We start from the raw sequence: 20,574 nt of genomic DNA on the forward strand, positions 1-20,574 counted from the left end.
CTCCTGCCTCAGCCTCCAGAGAATTACAAGCGTGTACCACCACGGCTGGCAAACATTGTGTTTTTGAGATTTCTCCATTTTAAATTTAATTTTATTTTGGTACCAGGGATCGAACTCGGGACCTTGCGCTTGTGAGTCAGGCAGCAGAACCACTGCGCTAAATCCCTGGCCCAGAGATTTCTCCATGTTAATAATGTGAAACATCAGTTCATGCATTTATAACTTGTTAGTATTCCGTTTTTTTTTTGTATTAAATTCTTTTATTGGTACATTGTAGGTATACAACACAATTAAATTTCTCATTGGGAATTGTACCTTTATATAATGCATCTTGGTTCTTATTTTTTCCCCATTCCTAGCCCTCCCTTCATGCCCTCCACCCTTCCCTATTTACAAAGACTTTATTTCCATTTTTTCCATTTCTCATCATTTTTTTCTTTCCCTTCTTTCCTTCCCCTGCCCCTCCCACTACCCCTACCCCTTTGGACATTTTCTTCCTATTTTACATTATCGATTATTCATTCTAATCATTAGTACATTTTAGGTATACAATATAATGACATTCATCATTGGAAATTTGCACCTTTACATAGTTTCTCTTGGTTCTTATTTTTCACCCTTGCGCAGCTCTCCCTTCAACCCCTCCAGTCCTCCCTATTTACAAAGCTTTTGTTCCTATTTTTCCATTTTCTCATATTAATCCCATTCCCTTCTATCCTTTCCCCTAGCCCTCCCACTTCCTTCCCCTTTGCCCCTTTTCTTCCTATTTCAAATTACCTATTATATATTTAGTCCTTATTTACACTTTCAGTTTCTCACACCAGAGAAACTATTTGGTATTTACACATGGGTGTCCTATTTATTTCACTTAAGAGTATTGCCTCAATGTGCATCCACTTAGCTATAAATGTCTCTAATTTCTCATTTTTTATGGCTGAGTAGTACTCCATTTTATAAAAAACCCACATTTTCTTTATCCAGTCTCCAGTTGATGGGCATTTGGGCTGTTTCCAAGTTTTAGCTATTACAAACTGCGCTGCTATGAACATGAGTGCACATAAATCACTGTGGTATGATTCTTTTAATTCTTTGGGGAAGATCCCCAGTAGTGGAATAGCGGGGTCAAATGGGACTTCCAGTCCTAGTTCTCTGAGGTATCTCCATACTGATTTCCACAGTGCTTGCACCAGTCTACACTCCCACCAGCAGTGGAGCAGGGTTCCTCTTTCCCCACAGCCCCGCCAGCATTTGTTATTGATTGATTTCATGATAGCAGCCATTCTTTCTGGAGTGAAGTGGAATCTCAGCGTTGTTTTCATTTGCATCTCTCAAATGACCAGTGATGTTGAACATTTTTTCATGTATTTATTTGCTATTTCTACTTCTTTATCTGAGAAATGTCTGTTCATTTCAGATGCCCATTTTTGGATTGGGTCTTTAAATTTGGGAGGTCTGATCTTTTTAAGTTCTTTATAGATTCAAGATAGTAGAGCTTTGTCTGAGGAAGAGCAGGTGAAGATTTTTTCCCACATTGTGGGTTGTCTCTTCACACTGCTGGTGGTTTCTCTTGCTGTGCAGAAGCTTTTTAAGAAGAAGAGATCCCATTTGATGATTGTTTGTGCTAGTTCACGGGCAACTGAGGCTTTGTTCATAAAGTCTTTTCCTACACCAATGTCTTCAAGGGTTCTACCTAACCTCTGTTCCAACTGGTTCAGAGTTTCTATTTTAATATTTAGATCGTTAATCCATTTTGATTTTAGTTTAGTGCATGGTGAGAGATATAGGTCTAGTTTCAATCTTTGGCAAGTTGAAGCCCAGTTTTTCCAGCACCATTTATTAAAGAGGGTATCTTTCCTCCCATGAGGGTGTTTGGCTCCTTTATCAAAGATGAGATGGCTGAGTGTGTCTGGTGTTGTTTCTGCATCTTCTAATCTGTTCCATTGGTCCTCAGGTCTGTTTCTTTGCCAGTACCATGCTGTTTTTATCACAGTAGCTTTGTAGTAGAGTTGCAAGTTGGGGATTGTGATACCCCCTGCCATGTCTCTGTTACCTAGAACTGCTTTTGCTATTCTGGGTCTCTTCTTGTTGCAGATGAATTTTTGGATTGTTTTCTCAAGGTCCATGAAGTATGCTGCTGGGATCTCAATTAGAATTGCATTAAATCTATATAGCAGCTTTGGAAGTATGACCATTTTCACTATATGAATCCTTCCTACCCAGGAGCAGGGGATGTCTGTCCATTTTCTGATATCATCTTCAATCTCTCTTTTCAGAGTGCCATAGTTTTCAAAGAAGAGGTCTTTGATTTCTTTCGTTAGGATGATTCCTAGGTATTTCAGTTTTTTGGATGCTATTGTGAAAGGTATTACTTGCCCTATTTCTCTCTCAGTGAGTCTGTTGTTCATGTAGAGGAAAGCTATTGATTTTTGTGTGTTGACCTTATAACCAGCTACTTGACTGAATTTGGTTATTAAGTCTAGAAGACTTTTGGTGGAGTTCTTGGGGTCTTCTATATAGAATATCATGTCATCTGCAAATAATGACAATTTGACTTCTTCATTACCTATCTTTATTCCTTTTATTTCTTTCTCTTGTGTAATTGCTGTGGCTAATGTTTCCAGAACTATATTGAACAAGAGTGGTGATAGTGGACATCCTTGTCTTGTTCCTGATTTTAGTGTGAAGGATTTCAGTGTTTGGCCATTTAGTATGATATTGGCTGTTGGTTTTTCATAGATGGCTTCTATCAGTTTGAGGTAGAGACCATCTATTCCAATTTTTTGTAGGGTTTTTATCATAAATGCATGTTGGATTTTGTCAAATGCTTTTTCTGTGTCTATGGAGATAATCATATGTTTTTTTTCCTTGGCTCTATTGATATAGTGTATTACATTGATTGATTTGCATATATTGAACCATCCCTGCATCCTTGGGATGAATCCCACTTGATCAGGGTGTATGATCTTCTTGATGATCTTCTGCATTCTGTTTGCCATTATCTTATTAAGGATTTTTGCATCTATGTTCATTAGTGAGATTGGCCTATAGTTCTCTTTTTCAGTTGAGTCTTTCTCTGCTTTGGGGATCAAGGTGATGCTTGCTTCCAGGAATGAATTTGGGAGTATTGCTTCCCTTTCAATTTCACTGAAGAGTTTAAACAGTAGTGGCAGCAGTTCCTCTCTAAATGTCTTGTAGAATTCAGTGGTGAAGCCATCAGGGCCTGGGCTTTTCTTAGTTGATAAGTTTTTAATTACATTTTCAATTTCATTGGTTGATATTGTTTTGTTCAGAATTTTGAGGTCTTCTTTGTTCAACTTTGGTAATTCATATGTATCTAGGAATCTGTCTGTTTCTTCTGTGTTGTCCATCTTATTGGTGTATAGGTTCTGGAAGTAAGTATTGATGATCCTCTGGACTTCTGCTGGGTCTGTTGTAATTTCACCCTTTTCCTTCCTAATTGCATGGATTTGGGCCTTTTCTTTCCTTTTTCTGACAAGGTTGGCTAAAGGTTTGTCAATTTTGTTGATTCTTTTGAAGAACCAACTCTTGGCTTCATTGATTTTTTGTATCATTCTCTTAGTCTCCATTGCATTCATTTCTGCTCTGATCTTTATAATTTCCTCCCTTGTATGAGCTTTGGGGTTGTCCTGCTCTTCTTTTTCTAGAAGCTTGAGGTTCAGCATCAGGTTGTTTAATTGGGCTCGTTCTGTTTTCCTAATATGCGTATTCACTGCTATGAATTTCCCTCGTAAGACTGCTTTCATTGTGTCCCATAGATTCCGATATGTTGTATTGTCATTGTCATTTAATTGAAGGAACTGTCTGATTTCTTCTTTCATTTCCTCTGTGACCCATTGGTTATTCAGAATTGTGTTGTTCAATTTCCACGTGGTTATGAAATTTTTTGAGTTTCTTTTGCTATGGATCTCCATTTTTATTGCACTATGGTCTGATAATGTACATGGGATAGCTTCAGTTCCTTTGCACTTACTTAAACATGTTCTATGTGTGAGTATGTGGTCTATTTTGGAGAATGACCCATGTGCAGATGAGAAGAATGTGTATTCTGATTTTGTGGGGTGGAAGACTCTGTAAACATCTGTTAAGTTCATTTGTTCAAGAGTTCAATTGAGTTCTAGTATTTCATTACTTATTTTTAGTCTAGTTGATCTATCTATTTGTGACAGTGGTGTGTTGAGGTCCCCCACTACAATTGTATTAGTGCATATATGACTTTTCATGTCCATTAGTATTTGTTTTATATGGTTGGATGCACTAGTGTTTGGTGCATAGATATTTATGATTGTCATTTCTTCCTGTTGGATTCTTCCCTTTACAAGGATGTAGTGTCCTTCTTCGTCTCTCTTAATCAGTGTTGGTTTGAAATCTACTTGATCTGCCAATAGGATAGCTACTCCTCCTTTTTTTTGGGTTCCTGTGGCATGGAGTATTGTTTTCCACCCTTTAACTTTCAGTCTATGAGTTTCCTTTTGAATGAAGTGTGTTTCTTGTATGCAGCATATTGTTGGATTTTGCTTCTTGACCCATTCTGCCAGTCTATTTCTTTTGATTGGTGAATTGAGACCATTAACATTGATGGTTATAACTGAAACATATTGACTTGTCATTGCCATGACTTTTTCTTTTTGTTGGGTTCTCCCCCTTTACATTTAATTTCTTGTCATGCCAGATGGGTTCATTCTGCTTTGCTTCCTGGGGTTGTGATCCTAAATGTCTGTTCCTAGGATATTGTGTAAAATTCTTTGGAGTGCTGGTTTGGTATTCACACAGTTCCTAAGGTGCTCTTTGTCTTGAAAGTATCTTATTTCTCCATCAATTCTGAAAGATAGTTTTTCAGGGTACATCACTCTGGGTTGGAGGCTGTTTTCTTTTAGGGCTTGGAATATTGCACTCCAAGATCTTCTTGCCTTGATGGTTTGTGTTGAGAAGTCTGCTGTGATTCTGATGGGCTTTTCTTTGTAAGTGATTTGTTTCTTTTCTCTGACTGCTTGGAGAGCTTTGTTCTTCTGTTGTGTTTCTGGAATCTTAACAATTATATGCCTATGTGTAGATTTTTTTGATCAAGGCTATTTGGAGTCCTATATGCCTCACTTATCTGTATGTCAAGCTCTTTTCCCCTGCTTGGGAAGTTTTCTGCCATTATTTCTGTGTAGAGATTTTTTTATGTCATCTCCACTCTCTGTTTCTTCATTGAGCCCAGTCAGTCTTATGTTATTCTTCTTTGCATCATCTAGCAGCTGCTGGATTGATTTCTCATGTTCCCTTATAATTTTGAAGCAATTTTTCTTTTCCTCCTCATTAATTGCAATATTATCTTCTATATCTGAAATTCTGTCCTCACATTGGCTCATTCTGCTGTGTAGACTTTCAATGGAGTTTTTCATGTCCTGGAAATCTATTTGCATCTGTTTTATGGATTCCATTTGTTTCTTATGTTGGGATTCCATCATGTTCCTGAGCTCCTCTCTAGATTTATTAATCGTGTCTTGCATTAGGGACACAATTTCTCCTGTTACCTGAGAAATTATTTCTGATTTCATTTTTTCCAGATCCCCTTTTGTTGCCAGTTCAGTGGGTCCAGATGGGTGATTATCAGAGTGTTCCATCTCATTTCCCTTTTGGGGTTGCTGTAGGTGATCTGGAAGTCTGGTTTTGAGACTTATTTATGTGTTTTCTCGTTTCGACTGGGGCAGGGGGCTGTTAGCACCTGCACGGATTACTGCCTCTGAGCTGGGTGAGGTGGGACAGGGGCCAGGAGCAGCGGTAGGAATTGTGTCCCAAAAGCCCTTTCCTGTGGGCTGGGAGCAGCCGGAGGGATGGTGGCTGGGAAACCCTTCCTCTGGACCAGGAGCAGTGGGATGGTGGCTCAGAAGCCCCTCCCTCTGGGCCGGGAGCGGTGGGAGGGATGGTGGCCTGGAAGCCCCTTCCTCTGGGCCCGGAGCAGCAGGACAGAAGGTGGCCCAAAAGCCCTTTCCTCTGGGCTGGGAGCAGCGGGAGGGATGGTAACCGGGAAGCCCCTTCCTCTGGACCAGGAGCAGTGGGACTTCGGCTCAGAAGCTCCTACCTCTGGGTCGGGAACAGTGGGACTCAGTACCTTGGTCTGGTGGTCTGGTATCCTCTGTGTCTTTGTAGTGTGGAATCAGGTGGCTGCCTGTCTGCATTGGGTTGATTCGGTGTCTTCCGCGTGACTCAGGACCTCGGTAGGGCGTGCACAGACCTGCCTGTCTGCAGCGGGCTGATTCGGCCTGTGTTATGCGTGACTGGGGACCTTGGCAAGGCATGGGCAGACCTGCCTGTCTGCAGCGGGGTGATTAGGCGTCTTCTGCATGACTCAAGACCTCCGTAGGGCGTGCACAGACCTGCCTGTCTGCAGCGGGGTGATGAGGCATCTTCTGCGGGACTCAGTATTCCGTTTTATGGCTGTACCACAATTTGCTATCCAGTTTCCAATGATGGGTATTAAGTTCTTGTCTTTTTTTTTTTTTTTTTTACTGTGACGTAGAATCCTGGACCACAACTTCCTGAGCAGATCTCTTTGGATCTATGCTATATCTTCATTTTCTTTCACTCTCCCTTTGCTCTGCTAGTGGTTTCAACTTATACTTTTCTGGTATCTTCGTGTGGCTACTGGCCAATTTGTATTTCTTTGGCAAATTGTCTGTTCTTATCCTTTGTGTAGCTTTTAATAATTTATTTTTCTCATTGATTTGTAAGAATTTTTAATGAATTTTGCCTTTATGTCCTTCGTTGATTTTGTATATTTTGGTTTCTTTTCCCTTTATGTTAAATACATTGATTACTTCTGATCTTATCATATATGTTGTATCTATTACACATATTTATTGAATATGTGGTAAGCACATACTATGTTTAGAGAATATTTCTCCATCTTTTATTCTTTTCTTAGATTGAAATTCACATAGCATAAAATACACCCATTTGAAATGTTCAATTTAGTGGTTTTTAATGAATTCACAAGAATGTGTAATCATTATCACTATATAATTCCAGAACATTTTCATCACTACAAGAAACTCCATAACCATGGCATTCACTCCTCATTGCCTTCTTCCTCTCACATGGCAAAAACTCACCTTTCTTTTTCAGTGGATTTGTCTCTTGTGGACATTGCACATAAATGGAATAATACAGTATGTAGCTATTGTGTCTGGTTTCTTTTACTTTGCATATTTTCAAGGTTTACCTGTGTTATGGCTTGTATCTGTATTTCATTTCTTTTTATGGTTGAACTGTTTTTTATCCTTTGAGTATGGCTGTATGAAAAATTACTTACCTAATTTCCTGAATAACTTAAGTGGATTTCTGTTTTTCCTTGTAGTAAACTTTTGGGTCCTCTTTTGATTTTCCCATTAATGTAAACCTTTGGTCCTTGTTAGCTCTTAGCAAAGAAGGAATCACAATGGCAGCTGATTTGCTTAGATTCAGCAGTTTTTATATATACTTATGATTGTTTCATATTGTATACTTTTAATTATTATAGTATTAGATAGTAATATTGCCTTCTACTATTTGGTAGTAGCAAGGAAGACACATGTGCCCATTTAACGGTGTTCTCCTGGACCATTGTAATCTGTCTGCCAAGGCAAAGGGCACATGGCCCCCAAGAGAAGTGGAGAGACTCAGGAAGATCTGTACTCAACTTAGCTTCAGATCCTACCTCTTAGAGGTGTTTATTAACTTCTCAGACCTTGGAGTCCCATTTGCAAAAGTTCAGTTGTCTGTCTCACTGCATTGCTGTGCAGATTAAAAGAAATAATTTTTATGAAGGTGGCTATTGTATAGTAGGTGCTTAGTCATTGTCACTTCAGAGCTTAAACAGAAATGGCACCTGATGAGAAAGGTCTTTGGAAAATCTTTTCTCCTGCTCTGACAATTGTTCTTAGTGTAGTTCTCTCAGCTAGGTATAAACCTGGAGGAAAGGGATGATGGAGGCTTTCGTTGTTGTCTGCAGCTAACATCCAGGGCTGCTGTTACCATGGTAATATTGCTTCCAGTGCTCTAAGCACTTCTGTGAGGAGACAGGGTGGTTTTTTTAAACCATAGTTAGTCTACACTATCACCTTATATGAGCATTCTAAAAGCTCTCATTGTTTACATTTCATTTCTTCCTTGACTCTTCTTTGGGAGGTAATTTTTTTCTAATATGACTATAAGTTGGGAATGAGGTCCAACAAAACCCTCTCAGTACGGGAACTTTATCCACTGTGGCCAGAGTAGTATGGCTTGGGGCCACAGTGGTGATCAAATGGGTACTGGAAATAAATTTGCAATTATTCATTATGTCAGGGCCAGCACTACTTCTTAGGGGAAAACCAAACAAACAAATAAATCCCCCCAAAACAAAACAACCAAAAACCTTGCCATCTTGTGTGGTATCTTACGTTGTTTTCTATTTTATCCTAGGCATTCTCAATCTGGCATCTGGAGTGGTGGATTTACTTCAGTTCTATTTCCCAGAATCCTTTGACCGCCTTCCAAGAGATTCTGGGCTCTTTGATGGTCCCAAACCAACTGTTCTGGAGTCTTGTAGTGTAAGTGACTTGGCAATTTTGCTAAGAGGGAACAAAAGGAAAACCCAGCCCATTGAATTTGGTGCCCACCAGGTGAGCTTCTTGGGATTGTGTTTTTGTTTGGTTTGGTTTTGGTTTTTTTTTTGTACTGGGGATTGAACTCGGGACTTTGCACTTGTGAGGCAGGCGGCAGAACCATTGAGCTAAATCCCTGGCCTGGGATTGTGTTTTGAAATGAAAAACAGTTTGCAATTAAAAAAAAAGGGTTGAGAAGCTGAATTACTTCACAAGGCAGGATTCAGTAGCCCCTGTTCCAGAATGTATGAGTTCCAGAGATAGATGAGTGACTAATATGTTTTAATATTTTCCCTGTCTTGGCTGGCCAGATTCTTGCTGGCCATTACTCTTTAAAGACATTATCTTTCTCTCATGAAACAGACAGAGCTCTACCACTGTTTTTCTTTATAGAATTTGTTGCTATTTTGTTTTCCTTCAGGTAATTCTAGTTGCCAATGAAATGGCAAAGGAGAAAATTCCAGAAGAGCTAGGGTTAGCACTTGTGCTAACAGTTTATGAAGCAAAAGGCCTGGAATTTGATGATGTTCTCCTTTACAACTTTTTCACTGATTCTGAGGTATGTCATACTGAAGTCTATGTATGAGCTGAACTTCCACTCTGGGGAAGAGAATTTGGAGCTGAGGATAAGCATTTGTCACTGGTGCCTGTTTGTATCCTAGAGAATTATTTCTGTGTTTTTTAGATGTGGGTTTTGACAATGACTGTGGGTTGTATCTCAGTGTGTCATGCCCTGGGTCTTCCTGTGCCTTTCCCTAGCTCTCTTGTATCTGTCTTCTTCTGAATGCCTAGTAGTAAGTGCCAGTTTCCAATTTTCATTAGCTGTTGTTATCCGTGGCTCCAAGGAATGCTTAACTTGGAGTGTGCTCTAAGGAGAGCCTTACAAATGAAGGCAAGTTAGCAATGTCCACACTATGAGGACAGAATTGGGCAAGGTCAGTTCATGGAAAGACACCTCCAGGAAGACAAATGGTTTCTTTCTGCTGAATCAAGTAATATGGAGGATGAGAACAGCCACCCTGCCTGGGAGGCCCCTTCTGGCATTGCTTCACTACCACTCCTTGCAGCCCATGTAGATCATGACAGCCAGAGAATCCCCAGGTTGGCCCCTAATGACCTTTATGTCAGCCCATTGCTTTGATTTGCCTCCTGAGTCCTTTTCGCCCCAAACTTAGTTTATTATTGGTAGAGCCACCAACTCAAGACCATTGTCCTAGATTTTCTAGCCACCAGTTTCTTTTCATCATCATCTTTTTTGGGGGACTCAGACTGGCTAGAGACTGCTATGGAGTCTTCTTTGAGGACTTACCTGGCTGCGTATTGGTCTCTCTTATCAACTTTGCATTACACATGGTGCGTGCTTGAAGGGGCTGTCTTATACCTAAGTCAGAAGCCCTTTTGGCTTCAATACTTTAAAACATGCCCCAGCTATGACCCTTTAAATAGAATCACTACTTTTTTTTTCTTGGTCATTTTAAAATGTACTATTAGCTTTAATAAAATATATGGCTACTACTGCTAGGGATGCTTTGTATTTTATAAAGTACTTTTTGCATGTATTGTTTCATTACATTAGCCCTCTGAGCATATATATATCTCCTCATTCTATAGGTAAAGCCAAAAGTCACTGAGATTAGTTAAACTGCCCATAGTGCTAATACAGGTGGCAGAGCCTGAAAATGAACTCAGATGATTTGAGTTATAAATCTTTTTTCATTAGACTTACTTCCTTTTAAAGCTTCACATGTGTATTGGCTTCAAGATCCTTCTGGAATTAGTATATCATTGCTATTCCTTATGTTTATTCCTTTTCTTTTGAATTTTGCTAACAAAGTCCATGCACACTCATTAACCCTAGAAACGTTTTTAATTTCTGAGTATTTTTCTTTCAATAATAAATTTGTTGGTCAAAGTTGGACTGAGACTCTCCTAAAAGAGGAAGGGGTAAGATTCTGTTGTTTCTGTTCTTCATCAAATGGCAGTTGAATGCGTGTGCCAGTAAGAAGCTCAAGGGGCTCTGATTATAAATATCTATAACTTGTGATGGGCCCTGTGAAGAAAAATCCAACTATTCTGCATCACGTTAATCCTAAAAGTAGGAAAGGTCTGACCTTGTACTCCCACTAAAGCCTCATGAGTTGCATGAAATTAAAAATAAATGCCAAACTGAATCTTTTGGTAACACTGCTTCATCTTATTTACACAGTAAGACTTCTAAAGAAAACTTCTGGCCAAATGTGGACACCTGAAATCCTAGCTACTTCTGAAGCCAAGGCAGGAGGATCACAAGTTTGAGGCTAGCCTGGGCAACTTAGCAAGAGCCTGTCTCAAAATAAAAGAAAAGAGGGCTGGGGATGTAGCCCAGTGGTGGAGTATATATTTAGCATGTGTAAGGTCCTAGGTTCAATTCCCAGTACTGCAAAATCAAACAAACAAACAAACAAACAGACAAACATTTGATTTGGTACTTCTCAATAATAATGTGGCCATGTAATACTTGGCATAAAGTACACTCTTAATTTATCCTCGACAGTCTCCAGACCAAAAAGGGCCTGACAACACATGGAAGGAAAGCCTTTACTAAAAGGAGAAGGAAGGTGGATCAGATACATCCCTGGCCACCATGGTCTGGTTTTTGGTGTTGCTTTTGAGGTGGCTGGCTGCAGGATGCGGAAAAGTAATGGCTATTTGACATGGGGGACAGTGGAGAGCCTCTCTGCCTCCCTGGCCTCTTCTTCCATCCTGTTTATGTTTCAGGCAAGCACTCGGTTTGCAGCATCTCTCACCTGGGCTTGTGAGTGGGCATGGGCCGCAGTGGAAGAGGAAGGTCCTTCATTCCCCAGTTTGTGATTATTAGAGTAATAGTTTTGCCTGTCTAGCCTCATGGTTGCCAAGGCCAGGATGGGAAAGGAACTAAGGAATGGTTACACCAAACCTTTGTCTTGTGGGATGTTGCCTCATCTTTGGGGAAGGGCATTGCTCTCTCAGTCACCCAAACTGTCCTCCATGGGAATGTGGAAGGGGAATTCCCATTTATATTCTGCCCTAGGGTGGTGTCCATGTCCTTCTTCACAGTCATGTTTGAAAGGGACAGGGGAGACTTTGAAAACACATTTATAGGTTGGCTAATGGACTTCTGGACTTTGAAAATAGGCTCCCCAAAGGTAGATTTACTAGGAGAATTTATGCACTTTCCTTCACAATTAACGGTCCCAAGAAAGCCGGAAGACTTTTAAATACTACATCTTTTATTGTCACAAGTGCTATAGCTTTGTATCCTCATAACAGGTATACTCCCTCACTCCTAAAAGTCTATATTTTGAAAAAAATGTGTTTCATTCATGGAAACAGGTGGCCATGTGCCATCTGAGCAGTTTTTTCTCTCTCCAAGCATTTCTAAAATACACCATGCTTCCCTAACTCGTTGGAAGGACAGCCAGTCTTCACCTTATGCTGCCTGTTAGGTGGGTCTTTTCTAATGTCAACCACTTGTCTTTTGCCTGCTTCTTGGCAAATAATTCCGTCAGCTAAATAGCTTCACCAAAAGGATAGTTATGAATATGTCCTGAAGTTTTTTTGTAAATTCCTAGCTAAAATGATTTCATGATTAACATCACTTTTCAAACATGGAGATTGATTCTAAAATTGATTAGAAGCATAACCACTTTTTTTTTCTTAGTATATGTTTGCAGTACAGAATGATTTTATTCCTTGTGGGGAGTTGGTACATGTACATGACACATCTTAATTCTTTTTTATCTCTTTCCCTTCCTCTTCCTCTCCCCTTCTTCCATCTTTTGGTCCCTTTCCCATTTATAAAAGATCTATCTCCCTATTTTCTATTATCTATCTTTTATTTGGCTTTTTATTTATATTTTGGGTTTCTCATATAAGAGAAATCATGAAATATTTAAACTTATGTGTCTCATTTATATCACTTACCATTATGGTCTCAAGGTATGCACATTTTCCTACAAATGACTCAAATTTATCCTTTATGGCAGAGTAGTACTCCATTATATATAAATATCACATTTTCCTTACCCATTCAACTGTTAATGGACATATAGGCTGCATCTGATATTTAGCTATTATGAGTTGTGCTGCTATAAACATGGGTATGCATGTATCACTATAGTATGATGTCTTTAACTCTTTCAGGAAGACACCTAGAAGAGGAATAGCTTGGTTGAATGGAATAATTTCAGTTTTTTAAGGAGTCTCTATACTGATTTCCAAAGAAGTTGTACTAGTTTACATTACCATCAACAATGTACAAGGGTTTCTTTTTCCTTGCAGCCTTGCCAACATTTGTTATATTTGAGTTCTTGATGATGGCTATTCTTCCTGGAATAAGACTGAATCTCAGTGTTGTTTTAATTTGCATTTCTCTAATGGCCAGAGATGTTGGACATTTTTAATGTATGTATTGGGCTCTTGTACTTCTTCTAAGAAGTGTCTGTTCATTTCAGTTGCCATTTTTTTTGTGTGTGTTTTTTTTGTTTTTGTTTTTTTTGTACCAGGGATCAAACTCGGGTCCTTGTGCTTGAGAGACAGGTGACGGAACCACTGAGCTAAATCCCCGGCTTCAGTTGCCATTTTTGAATGGGCCTTTTATTAAGGGGGTTCTAACATTTTAATTCATTATATATTTTAGATATTAGTCCTCTGTCTGAGTTGTAGCTGGCAAAAGTTCTTTCCTATTCTGTAGATTATCTCTTGACTCCTAGTTGTTTGTTTTGTTTTTCTGTGCAAAAGCTTTTTAATTTGATATAATCTCATTTGTTGATTCTTGGTATTATTTCTTGTGTAACTGGGGTTCTGTTCAGAAAGTTCTTGCCTATGCTTTCAAGAGTTTTACTTATTTTATCTTCCAGCAGGTTAAGTGTTTCTATTTTCATATTTAGGTCTTTGATTCATTTGGATTGTAGTTTCATACTTGGTGAGAGTTATGGGTCTAGACTCAATCTTCTGCATGTGTAAAGCAAATTTCCTCAGTATCATTTGTTAAAGAGGCTATTTTTCTTCCAGTGTATGTTTTTGGCTCCTTTGTTAAAGATCAGATAACTGAAGTGCCTGGAGCTTTTTCTATATCCTCTCTTCTGCTCCATTAATCCACATGTCTGTTTTTGTGCCAGTACCATCCTGTATTTAACACTGTAGCTTTCTAATATAACTTCAAATTCAGGATAGCGATGCCTCCTGCTTTGCTCTTGTTGTTCAGGGTTGCTTTTGCTATTTTGGGTCCCTTCTGGTTCCAGGTGAATTTTAGGATTGTTTTCTCTAGAATGCTGTTGGCATTTTGGTGGAGATTGCATTAAATTTATATATCAGTTTTAGGAGGATGGACAATTTGACAATATTGGTTCTGCCTGTGCAGGAACAGGGGTATCTTTTTATTTTCTGATGTCCTCTTTAGTCTTCTTTTTCAGAGTACTGTAGTTTTCATTGTAAAGGTCTTTCACATCTGTTATGTTAATTCCTAAATATTTAATTTTTTTGATGCTATTAAGAATGGTATTGTTTACATAATTTCTTTTTTGTGGATTTATTACTGGTGTACAGGAATGGTATTTCTTTTTGTATGTTGATTTTTTATCCTGCTACATTGCTGAATTTGGTTGTTAATTCTAGGAGACTTTTGGTGGATTTTTTGAGTCTTGTAAATAAAGCCTCATATCATATGCAAATAAAGGCAGCTTGACTTCTTCCTTTCCTATACATATTCCTTTTAGTTCTTTCTCTTGCCTCATTGCTCTGGCTAATGTTTTGAGTACCATATTAGACAGAAGTGGTAATAGTGGACATTCTTGTCTTGTTCTTGATTTTAGAGAATGTTTTCAGCTTTTCCCCATGCTTTTTTTTCTTCACTTTTTAAAAGTCATGAATGAATGATGGATTTTGTTAAAGGCTCTTTCTCTGCCTGTTGAGGTGATTATATGATTATTATTCTTGCTTGTGTTTATGTGGTATATTACCTTTATTGATATGGGAACACTGAATCCTTGCATTCCTGAGATGAAGCCCACTTGGTCCTCTTCTTAATGATTTGTTGCACTTCATTTGCCAGTATCTTGTTTACAAACTTAATTTGTACTTAATTGTTCTACAATTTGGAAAAGATGGCCACATTTGTGTTCATGTAGGAAAAATGGCTGTGGTGGTTTGTCACCTGATACAGAGCTTGCAAACAAAACTAAAATTTTGCCAAATGCTTCTGTTGGTGAACCAAATTGTTTGCAAACAAAAATGTTCATGGGCCAAAACAGCACCGTATGTATATATATTTATCCTTTCCTCCTGCTGAATTGTTCCCCTAACCAATCTGTAGTGACCTTTGCCTCTTCTGATTAGTTTTGGCTTAAAGTCTACTTTGTCTGAAAAATAGAATAGTTAACTCCTGTTAGTTCAGGCTCCCATTGTGTGGAATATTGTTTTCCACCCTTTAAGTTTTAGTCATATTTAATCTTTTTAGATTAAATATGTTTCTTGTATATATCATACCATTGGGTTTTATGTTTTCTCAATAACTCTCTTTTGGTACCAGGGATCAAACTCCGGTCCTTGCACTTCCAGGGCAGGCAGCAGAACCACTGAGCTAAATCTCCGGCCCTGGGTTTTATGTTTTGATCCTATCCAACAAATTGTGTCTTTCCATTGGGGAGTTGAGACCATTCCTATTACTTATTATTCCTGTCATTGCGTTATTTTCTTGTTGCTGATTTCTCTTTTTCCTTTTCTGCTTAACTGCTCACCCTGTCTGATGTATTTATTCTGTTAGACTTTTTGGCATTGTTGACTTCATTGTCTTGTTTGAGGATAACCTTGAGAACTTTTTGGAGTGCTGGTTTGGTGGTTATGAATTTCTTAAGGTGCTCTTTGGCATGGAGACACTTATTTTTCCTTCAATTTTGAAAGATAGTTTTGCAAGATATATCAGTCTGGGTTAGAGGTTGTTTTCTTTTAGGGCTTGAAACACTTCAGTTCAAGCTCTTCTTGCCTTTGAAGTTTGTGTTGAGAAGTCTATAATTCTAATGGGTTTACATTTATAAGTGGTTTGTTAATTTTCTCTGTCAGCTTTGAAGATTCTTTTCTTGTATTGGACTTCTGGATTTTGACTATGATGTGTCTTGGGGAGGTTCTTTTCTAATTGTGGCTATATGGGGTTCTATATGCCTCACTTATATGTTTGTTAAATTCTTTCCCCATATTTGAAAAGTTTTTTGCTGTTATATGTGTAAACAGGTTTTTAAAGCCATTTGTGCTCTTTTCTTATTTTTCACTAATTTCAGTTAATCTTATATTAGTCTTTTTTATCATTCAGTTAGACCCATTTTCCGTGTTCTTTTGTTGTTTTAAGGTATCTCTGGGTCTGTGATGAACACCTGCATCAGACCTGTCTTCTAGTTCTGACACTGTCCTCACATTGGTAACTTCTGCTGTCTATACTTTGATTAGAATTTTTATCTCTTGAATTTTTTTTTTTTTTTTGGTACTGGGGATTGAACTCGGGTCCTTGCGCTTGCAAGGCAAGCAGCGAAACCACTGAGCTAAATCCCTGGCCCTTATCTCTTGAATTTTTGTTTAGTATCTTTTCATGGACTCTAATCTTTGCTAAAGTTGTATTCATGCTTTGTTTCATTTTGTTTACTTCAGCTAGCTTGTTTTAGTGTCTTCTGTAAACTCACTGATCATTTTATTAATTCCATTATCTGTTTAGTTATTTCTTTAAGCTTGCTGAACACCTTATTGATCTTTTTTTTTGTCTCCTCTTTTGTCATTTTGTATAATTCTGCTGTTTGTTTTTTTATTTCCTCCCTGTTGATACCTCATTGATTAGCTCTGAGGGAGTTGGTAGCTTTTGGAGGCATTTTGCTGCCTTGTCTTCTCATATTTGTTTCTTTTTTTTTTCTTTTTTATCTGCTGAGGTTTCCAGCATGATGGTAGTGGAATGATTCTGTTGCTAGTATGGAGATTTCCTTATTTAGTGTCTGCTTTTTAGTGGTGCATTTTGAGTGTGACTTTGCCTCGGTCCCAAGATCTGACCACTTTCATTAATTTGGGAAAGGAGGGTGGAGGGTAATTGGCCCAGCACCCAGTTCTCCAAAAAATGAGCCACAGTATTGTTGATGACACAAAGACAAACCAGATATTGACGTACAGTAAAAACTCATTAATATTAACAATGGTTCCACCTTGACAATAGCTACAAAATCAGCAACAATAATAGTGTCAAAGACAGACTGGATGTTGATACATCATAAGAACCAATGGGAGTTATGACTGCACCATCCTTAACCACAGAAAAGAGATGTAGAATTATAATTTAGGCACAATGACAGCCCAAATATTGACATACAGTAAATATGTACTAAATGTAATAACTGTGCCACCATTAACAGTAGCTACTCTGGCAGTTCCAGTTTCGGTGTTCCAGTTTCTGTATTCCCCTGTGTACCCCAAATCACAGCTTTCTTTGAACAGTTTTATGGCTTGTGGAATTGTGAAGTGCCCTCCACCATTCTAGAGACCTCTCTGTCCATTTATCCCAGGGTATGCCATATCCCTGCTCAGGCTGGTAGGTGGAGAAAGCAAACAGACCCACTGAGTTCTGTGCTGACTGTAGGCCATGGTATTGGGGCTCAAGCTGACCACTGGTTTTAATACCAGTACTTTGAGACCCAGTCCTCTCTGAAAGCCACACAACCAGACTGAGTTCTCACCAGGGAGAGTGGGACCCCTGCATCCTTCCTAGCCTGAGTGTAAACTTCTTAGGGGTGGGGTCAATGGCCTACACCCTTTCTATGACTATCTCTTGTGGCTGTCTCCCACCTAGTCACTGTGGTAGGATGACATCAGAAACTCTGAGGTATTATTCCTTAGTTGTTTTATAGCTCATGCTTAAACAATTAACCCTTTTTCAAAGTGGGTCCTGATTAAATCTCAAATATGGTCAGTGCTGCCCTGAGTTTCTTCTCCAACTCTAGTGAACCTTGAGGAAAGAGTCACTTTCTGAGTAAAACCACACATTGTTTTTGCAGTTTACAATAGTGGTGGGCTTTTGTTGGGGCTAGTGCTATTGGCCCAGTCTGTTGTTTCTCCCTGAGACTTCTGACCCTCTCCAGTCTTAACTTGTGTCAGCAGAGATAGGTTGCCCTCCTTGGGAGCCAGGGTCAGCTTTCCAGATTGCTTTGTTCTTTTCTCTGTATTGTACACCATTTCTCCAGCTTCTCTGTAGTTTCTAGTTTTCCTATAAACTCCCTCCTGATTCTTATAGATCTTTTTTTCTCTTGACCAAGTTGTTTTCTAGATGTCTCGATTTCCAGGCCCCAGAAAGGCTGTATTTTGCTGCTGGTCTCTTCTCTGTCATCTTAAATTCTAATCTTTTTTTTAGTATAACCATTCTTATTTAATGGAAAATGTTTAAGGCATTTAATTTAATTTAACCACATAGTTTATGTGGTATGGATAACTTAAAGCAGATAAAATGTATCTACTTCATCTTTTCAGCTCCTTGAAAAGTTGCATAGATGCAGAGTATCATCACTTTATAAAAAAGGAAAAAGTTAGGAAAGTTAACTAGTTACTCTCACAAGGCACAGGAAAGTACAAAATCTGAAATTTCTTAGGAATTTTGGATTCTAAATACTGCATGTAAGCTGGGCATTTCAGCTTTGCTGGGGTCTGTAAACCACAGCTTGCTGGGCAAATCTACCCCACTGCCTGGTTTTTATACATTTTATGGATTGAGAATGGATTTTGCATTTTTGAGTGGCTGGGAAAAAAACTCAAAGGAGAATAATATTTCATGGCACACAAAAATTATATGAAATTTCATTTTGTGGACAGAGTCAAGGTTTTATTGGAACAGCACACTCATTCACTCACATGTCAACTTTAGCATTACAGTGATAGAATTGAGTAGTTCCGAGACAGACCATATGACCTGCAAAGCCCAAAATACGTATTATATGACCCTGTAGGGAAAAATTTTGCTAACCTTTGTTCTACACAGTCACCTTGGTTTTGAAGTTAGAGTAAAGGAAAAAAATGGGTAAAATAATCAAGCATTGTACTAGACACTTGGCATTGATCAACTTCTTATATTCCCCCTCCCAAAATTGAGTGGTCCCATTATTTCCATTTTATAGAGCAGGAAAATCAATGTGTTCAAGGTCACATAATTAATCAGTGGAAGAGCTATGTTAATTAATATGTCCTGTGTGACATTCAAGTGTACATTGGACTGTATACCCTACAGTATCTGAATTTTATTCCATCCTTGCTTGAGTAATTCAGTTAGAAAATTCTGGCACATGTGTCTTAACTGCTGAACCTAAGTGGAATTTCTTAACCATGTTATAAGAAAGAGTAAGGCTTCATCTTTCCATATTGTTTGTTGAAATTCTTTGTTTTTAAATTTTAAAAATAGCTTTATTATTATTCATTATTTAAAAATAACTTTATTTGTCTCAGTCCAGGGAATTTTCATGATAGCTTCCTTGATGCCTGCCTGTCTTATCCCCCTCCTATCCATTTTGAGCCTACAGTATGTACCCCACCTCCTCACAGCTAGAGTTGAAAGCCTGATGCTTCAAGTGGGGCTCAGTTTTCCATGAAGCTCAGGGAGGCCACTCAAAAGCATATTCTGTTGGTCTTTAATTCATTATTGTTGTTCAGGCTTACAAGGAATGGAAGATCATATCTTCATTCATACCTTCATCATTTGACTCCAGAGTGGGAAACTGGCCATTGGTTGAAGTGCCCCTAGAGAAACCGAGTTCTCAGGCTCGGTCCCTCACAGTGAATCCAGAAATGTACAAGGTAAACTTCTACCATTTGACTATTCATTTAGTTGACATGGACCCAGTAAACAAGGTGTGGAAGAGAAGAGAAGATGAAAAATGGAGGCTTGCACTTGGCTGGTCTTTCTTTACATCAACAAAAGAGAGAGGAGTGTAGAAAATGGAGGGCCAAAAATCTCATTGTTGGAAAACTCCCTTTTTCTCAGCAGAGAGCTGGGCAGGATGAGTGAGGTGCTGTTTGAAAGTGGAAGGGGAAGGATAGGACCTTCTTTTTACCTCTAGAACTCAGCTGTAATCAAATTTTAATGCAGTCATGGAATAGGTCTTGGGTAGTCTAGTCTTAATGATAATTGTAGTAGGAATGTATGACTGGTTTAATTTTAAAAATTAAGTCACAGCAATTGTATAAAATGAACCATTAGAGTAAAATGAGTGAAGGTTATACTACCTTTGTAACTTCTGGTAAATCTATAATTATTTCAGAATAAAAACTTAAAACAACTATAGCAGATTCATATGGGTCATGCTTACTTACCTTTTTGGATGGAGAGGGGTAGAGTTTCTTATAACCTCACCAGAGCCTTACTTATTTGTTCTGCATCTACTGAGCACCTGGTATCCTGTTCATGTTTGTGCCATACTTTTCGAAAATTTAGCTTTTGTATTTTTTGCAAAATCAGAGCAAGCCTATTAAACTGTAGCATGTTATACCCGTGGGCAAAGATCTATCATTTTTGTCCTCAATCTTATCCTTAGCTTCTTAATGGAGAGCTGAAACAACTGTATACTGCCATCACACGGGCTCGGGTCAACCTCTGGATCTTTGATGAAAACCTAGAGAAACGGGCTCCTGCTTTCAAATATTTCATTAGAAGAGGTTTTGTCCAAGTTGTCAAGACAGATGAAAATAAAGGTAAGATCTCATGAAATTATTCGTATTGTTGGAAGAAGCATGTTTCTCTCAAATATTCTTATGGTAAGGTATAAAGAGTATACTTTACTGTTGTTTTGTTTTTTGCTCTGGTGGGTGTTGAACCCAGGTCTCATGCATGCTAGGCAAGTGCTTCACCACTGAGCTACACTCCCAGCCCAGGTGTAGTCTTTTGAAAGCATTTCTTTTTCTTTGCACAGTCTTGTGAGAA

The 20,574-nt window shown here is 38.6% G+C and overlaps 1 protein-coding gene across 6 annotated transcripts in view; it reads left to right on the top strand.

Moving 5' to 3' along the window:
- The window catches only part of Trank1 (tetratricopeptide repeat and ankyrin repeat containing 1), a 136,192-nt gene that overhangs the window by 86,519 nt on the left and 29,099 nt on the right, over positions 1 to 20,574 (top strand). For all 6 annotated transcript variants that reach the window (XM_087182083.1, XM_004857884.3, XM_013077051.3 and 3 more), the window contains 4 exons: positions 8,446 to 8,645; positions 9,049 to 9,186; positions 19,308 to 19,451; positions 20,189 to 20,345. In XM_087182083.1, coding sequence (XP_087038209.1) covers positions 8,446 to 8,645; positions 9,049 to 9,186; positions 19,308 to 19,451; positions 20,189 to 20,345 — 639 coding nt within the window. The remainder of the gene's footprint in view (positions 1 to 8,445; positions 8,646 to 9,048; positions 9,187 to 19,307; positions 19,452 to 20,188; positions 20,346 to 20,574) is intronic.

The sequence above is a fragment of the Heterocephalus glaber genome, unplaced genomic scaffold (genome assembly GCF_053883595.1).
Source record: "Heterocephalus glaber isolate CG9 unplaced genomic scaffold, H.glaber_assembly_v1.0 deba00001472, whole genome shotgun sequence".
Classification (NCBI taxonomy): Eukaryota; Metazoa; Chordata; class Mammalia; order Rodentia; family Bathyergidae; genus Heterocephalus; species Heterocephalus glaber.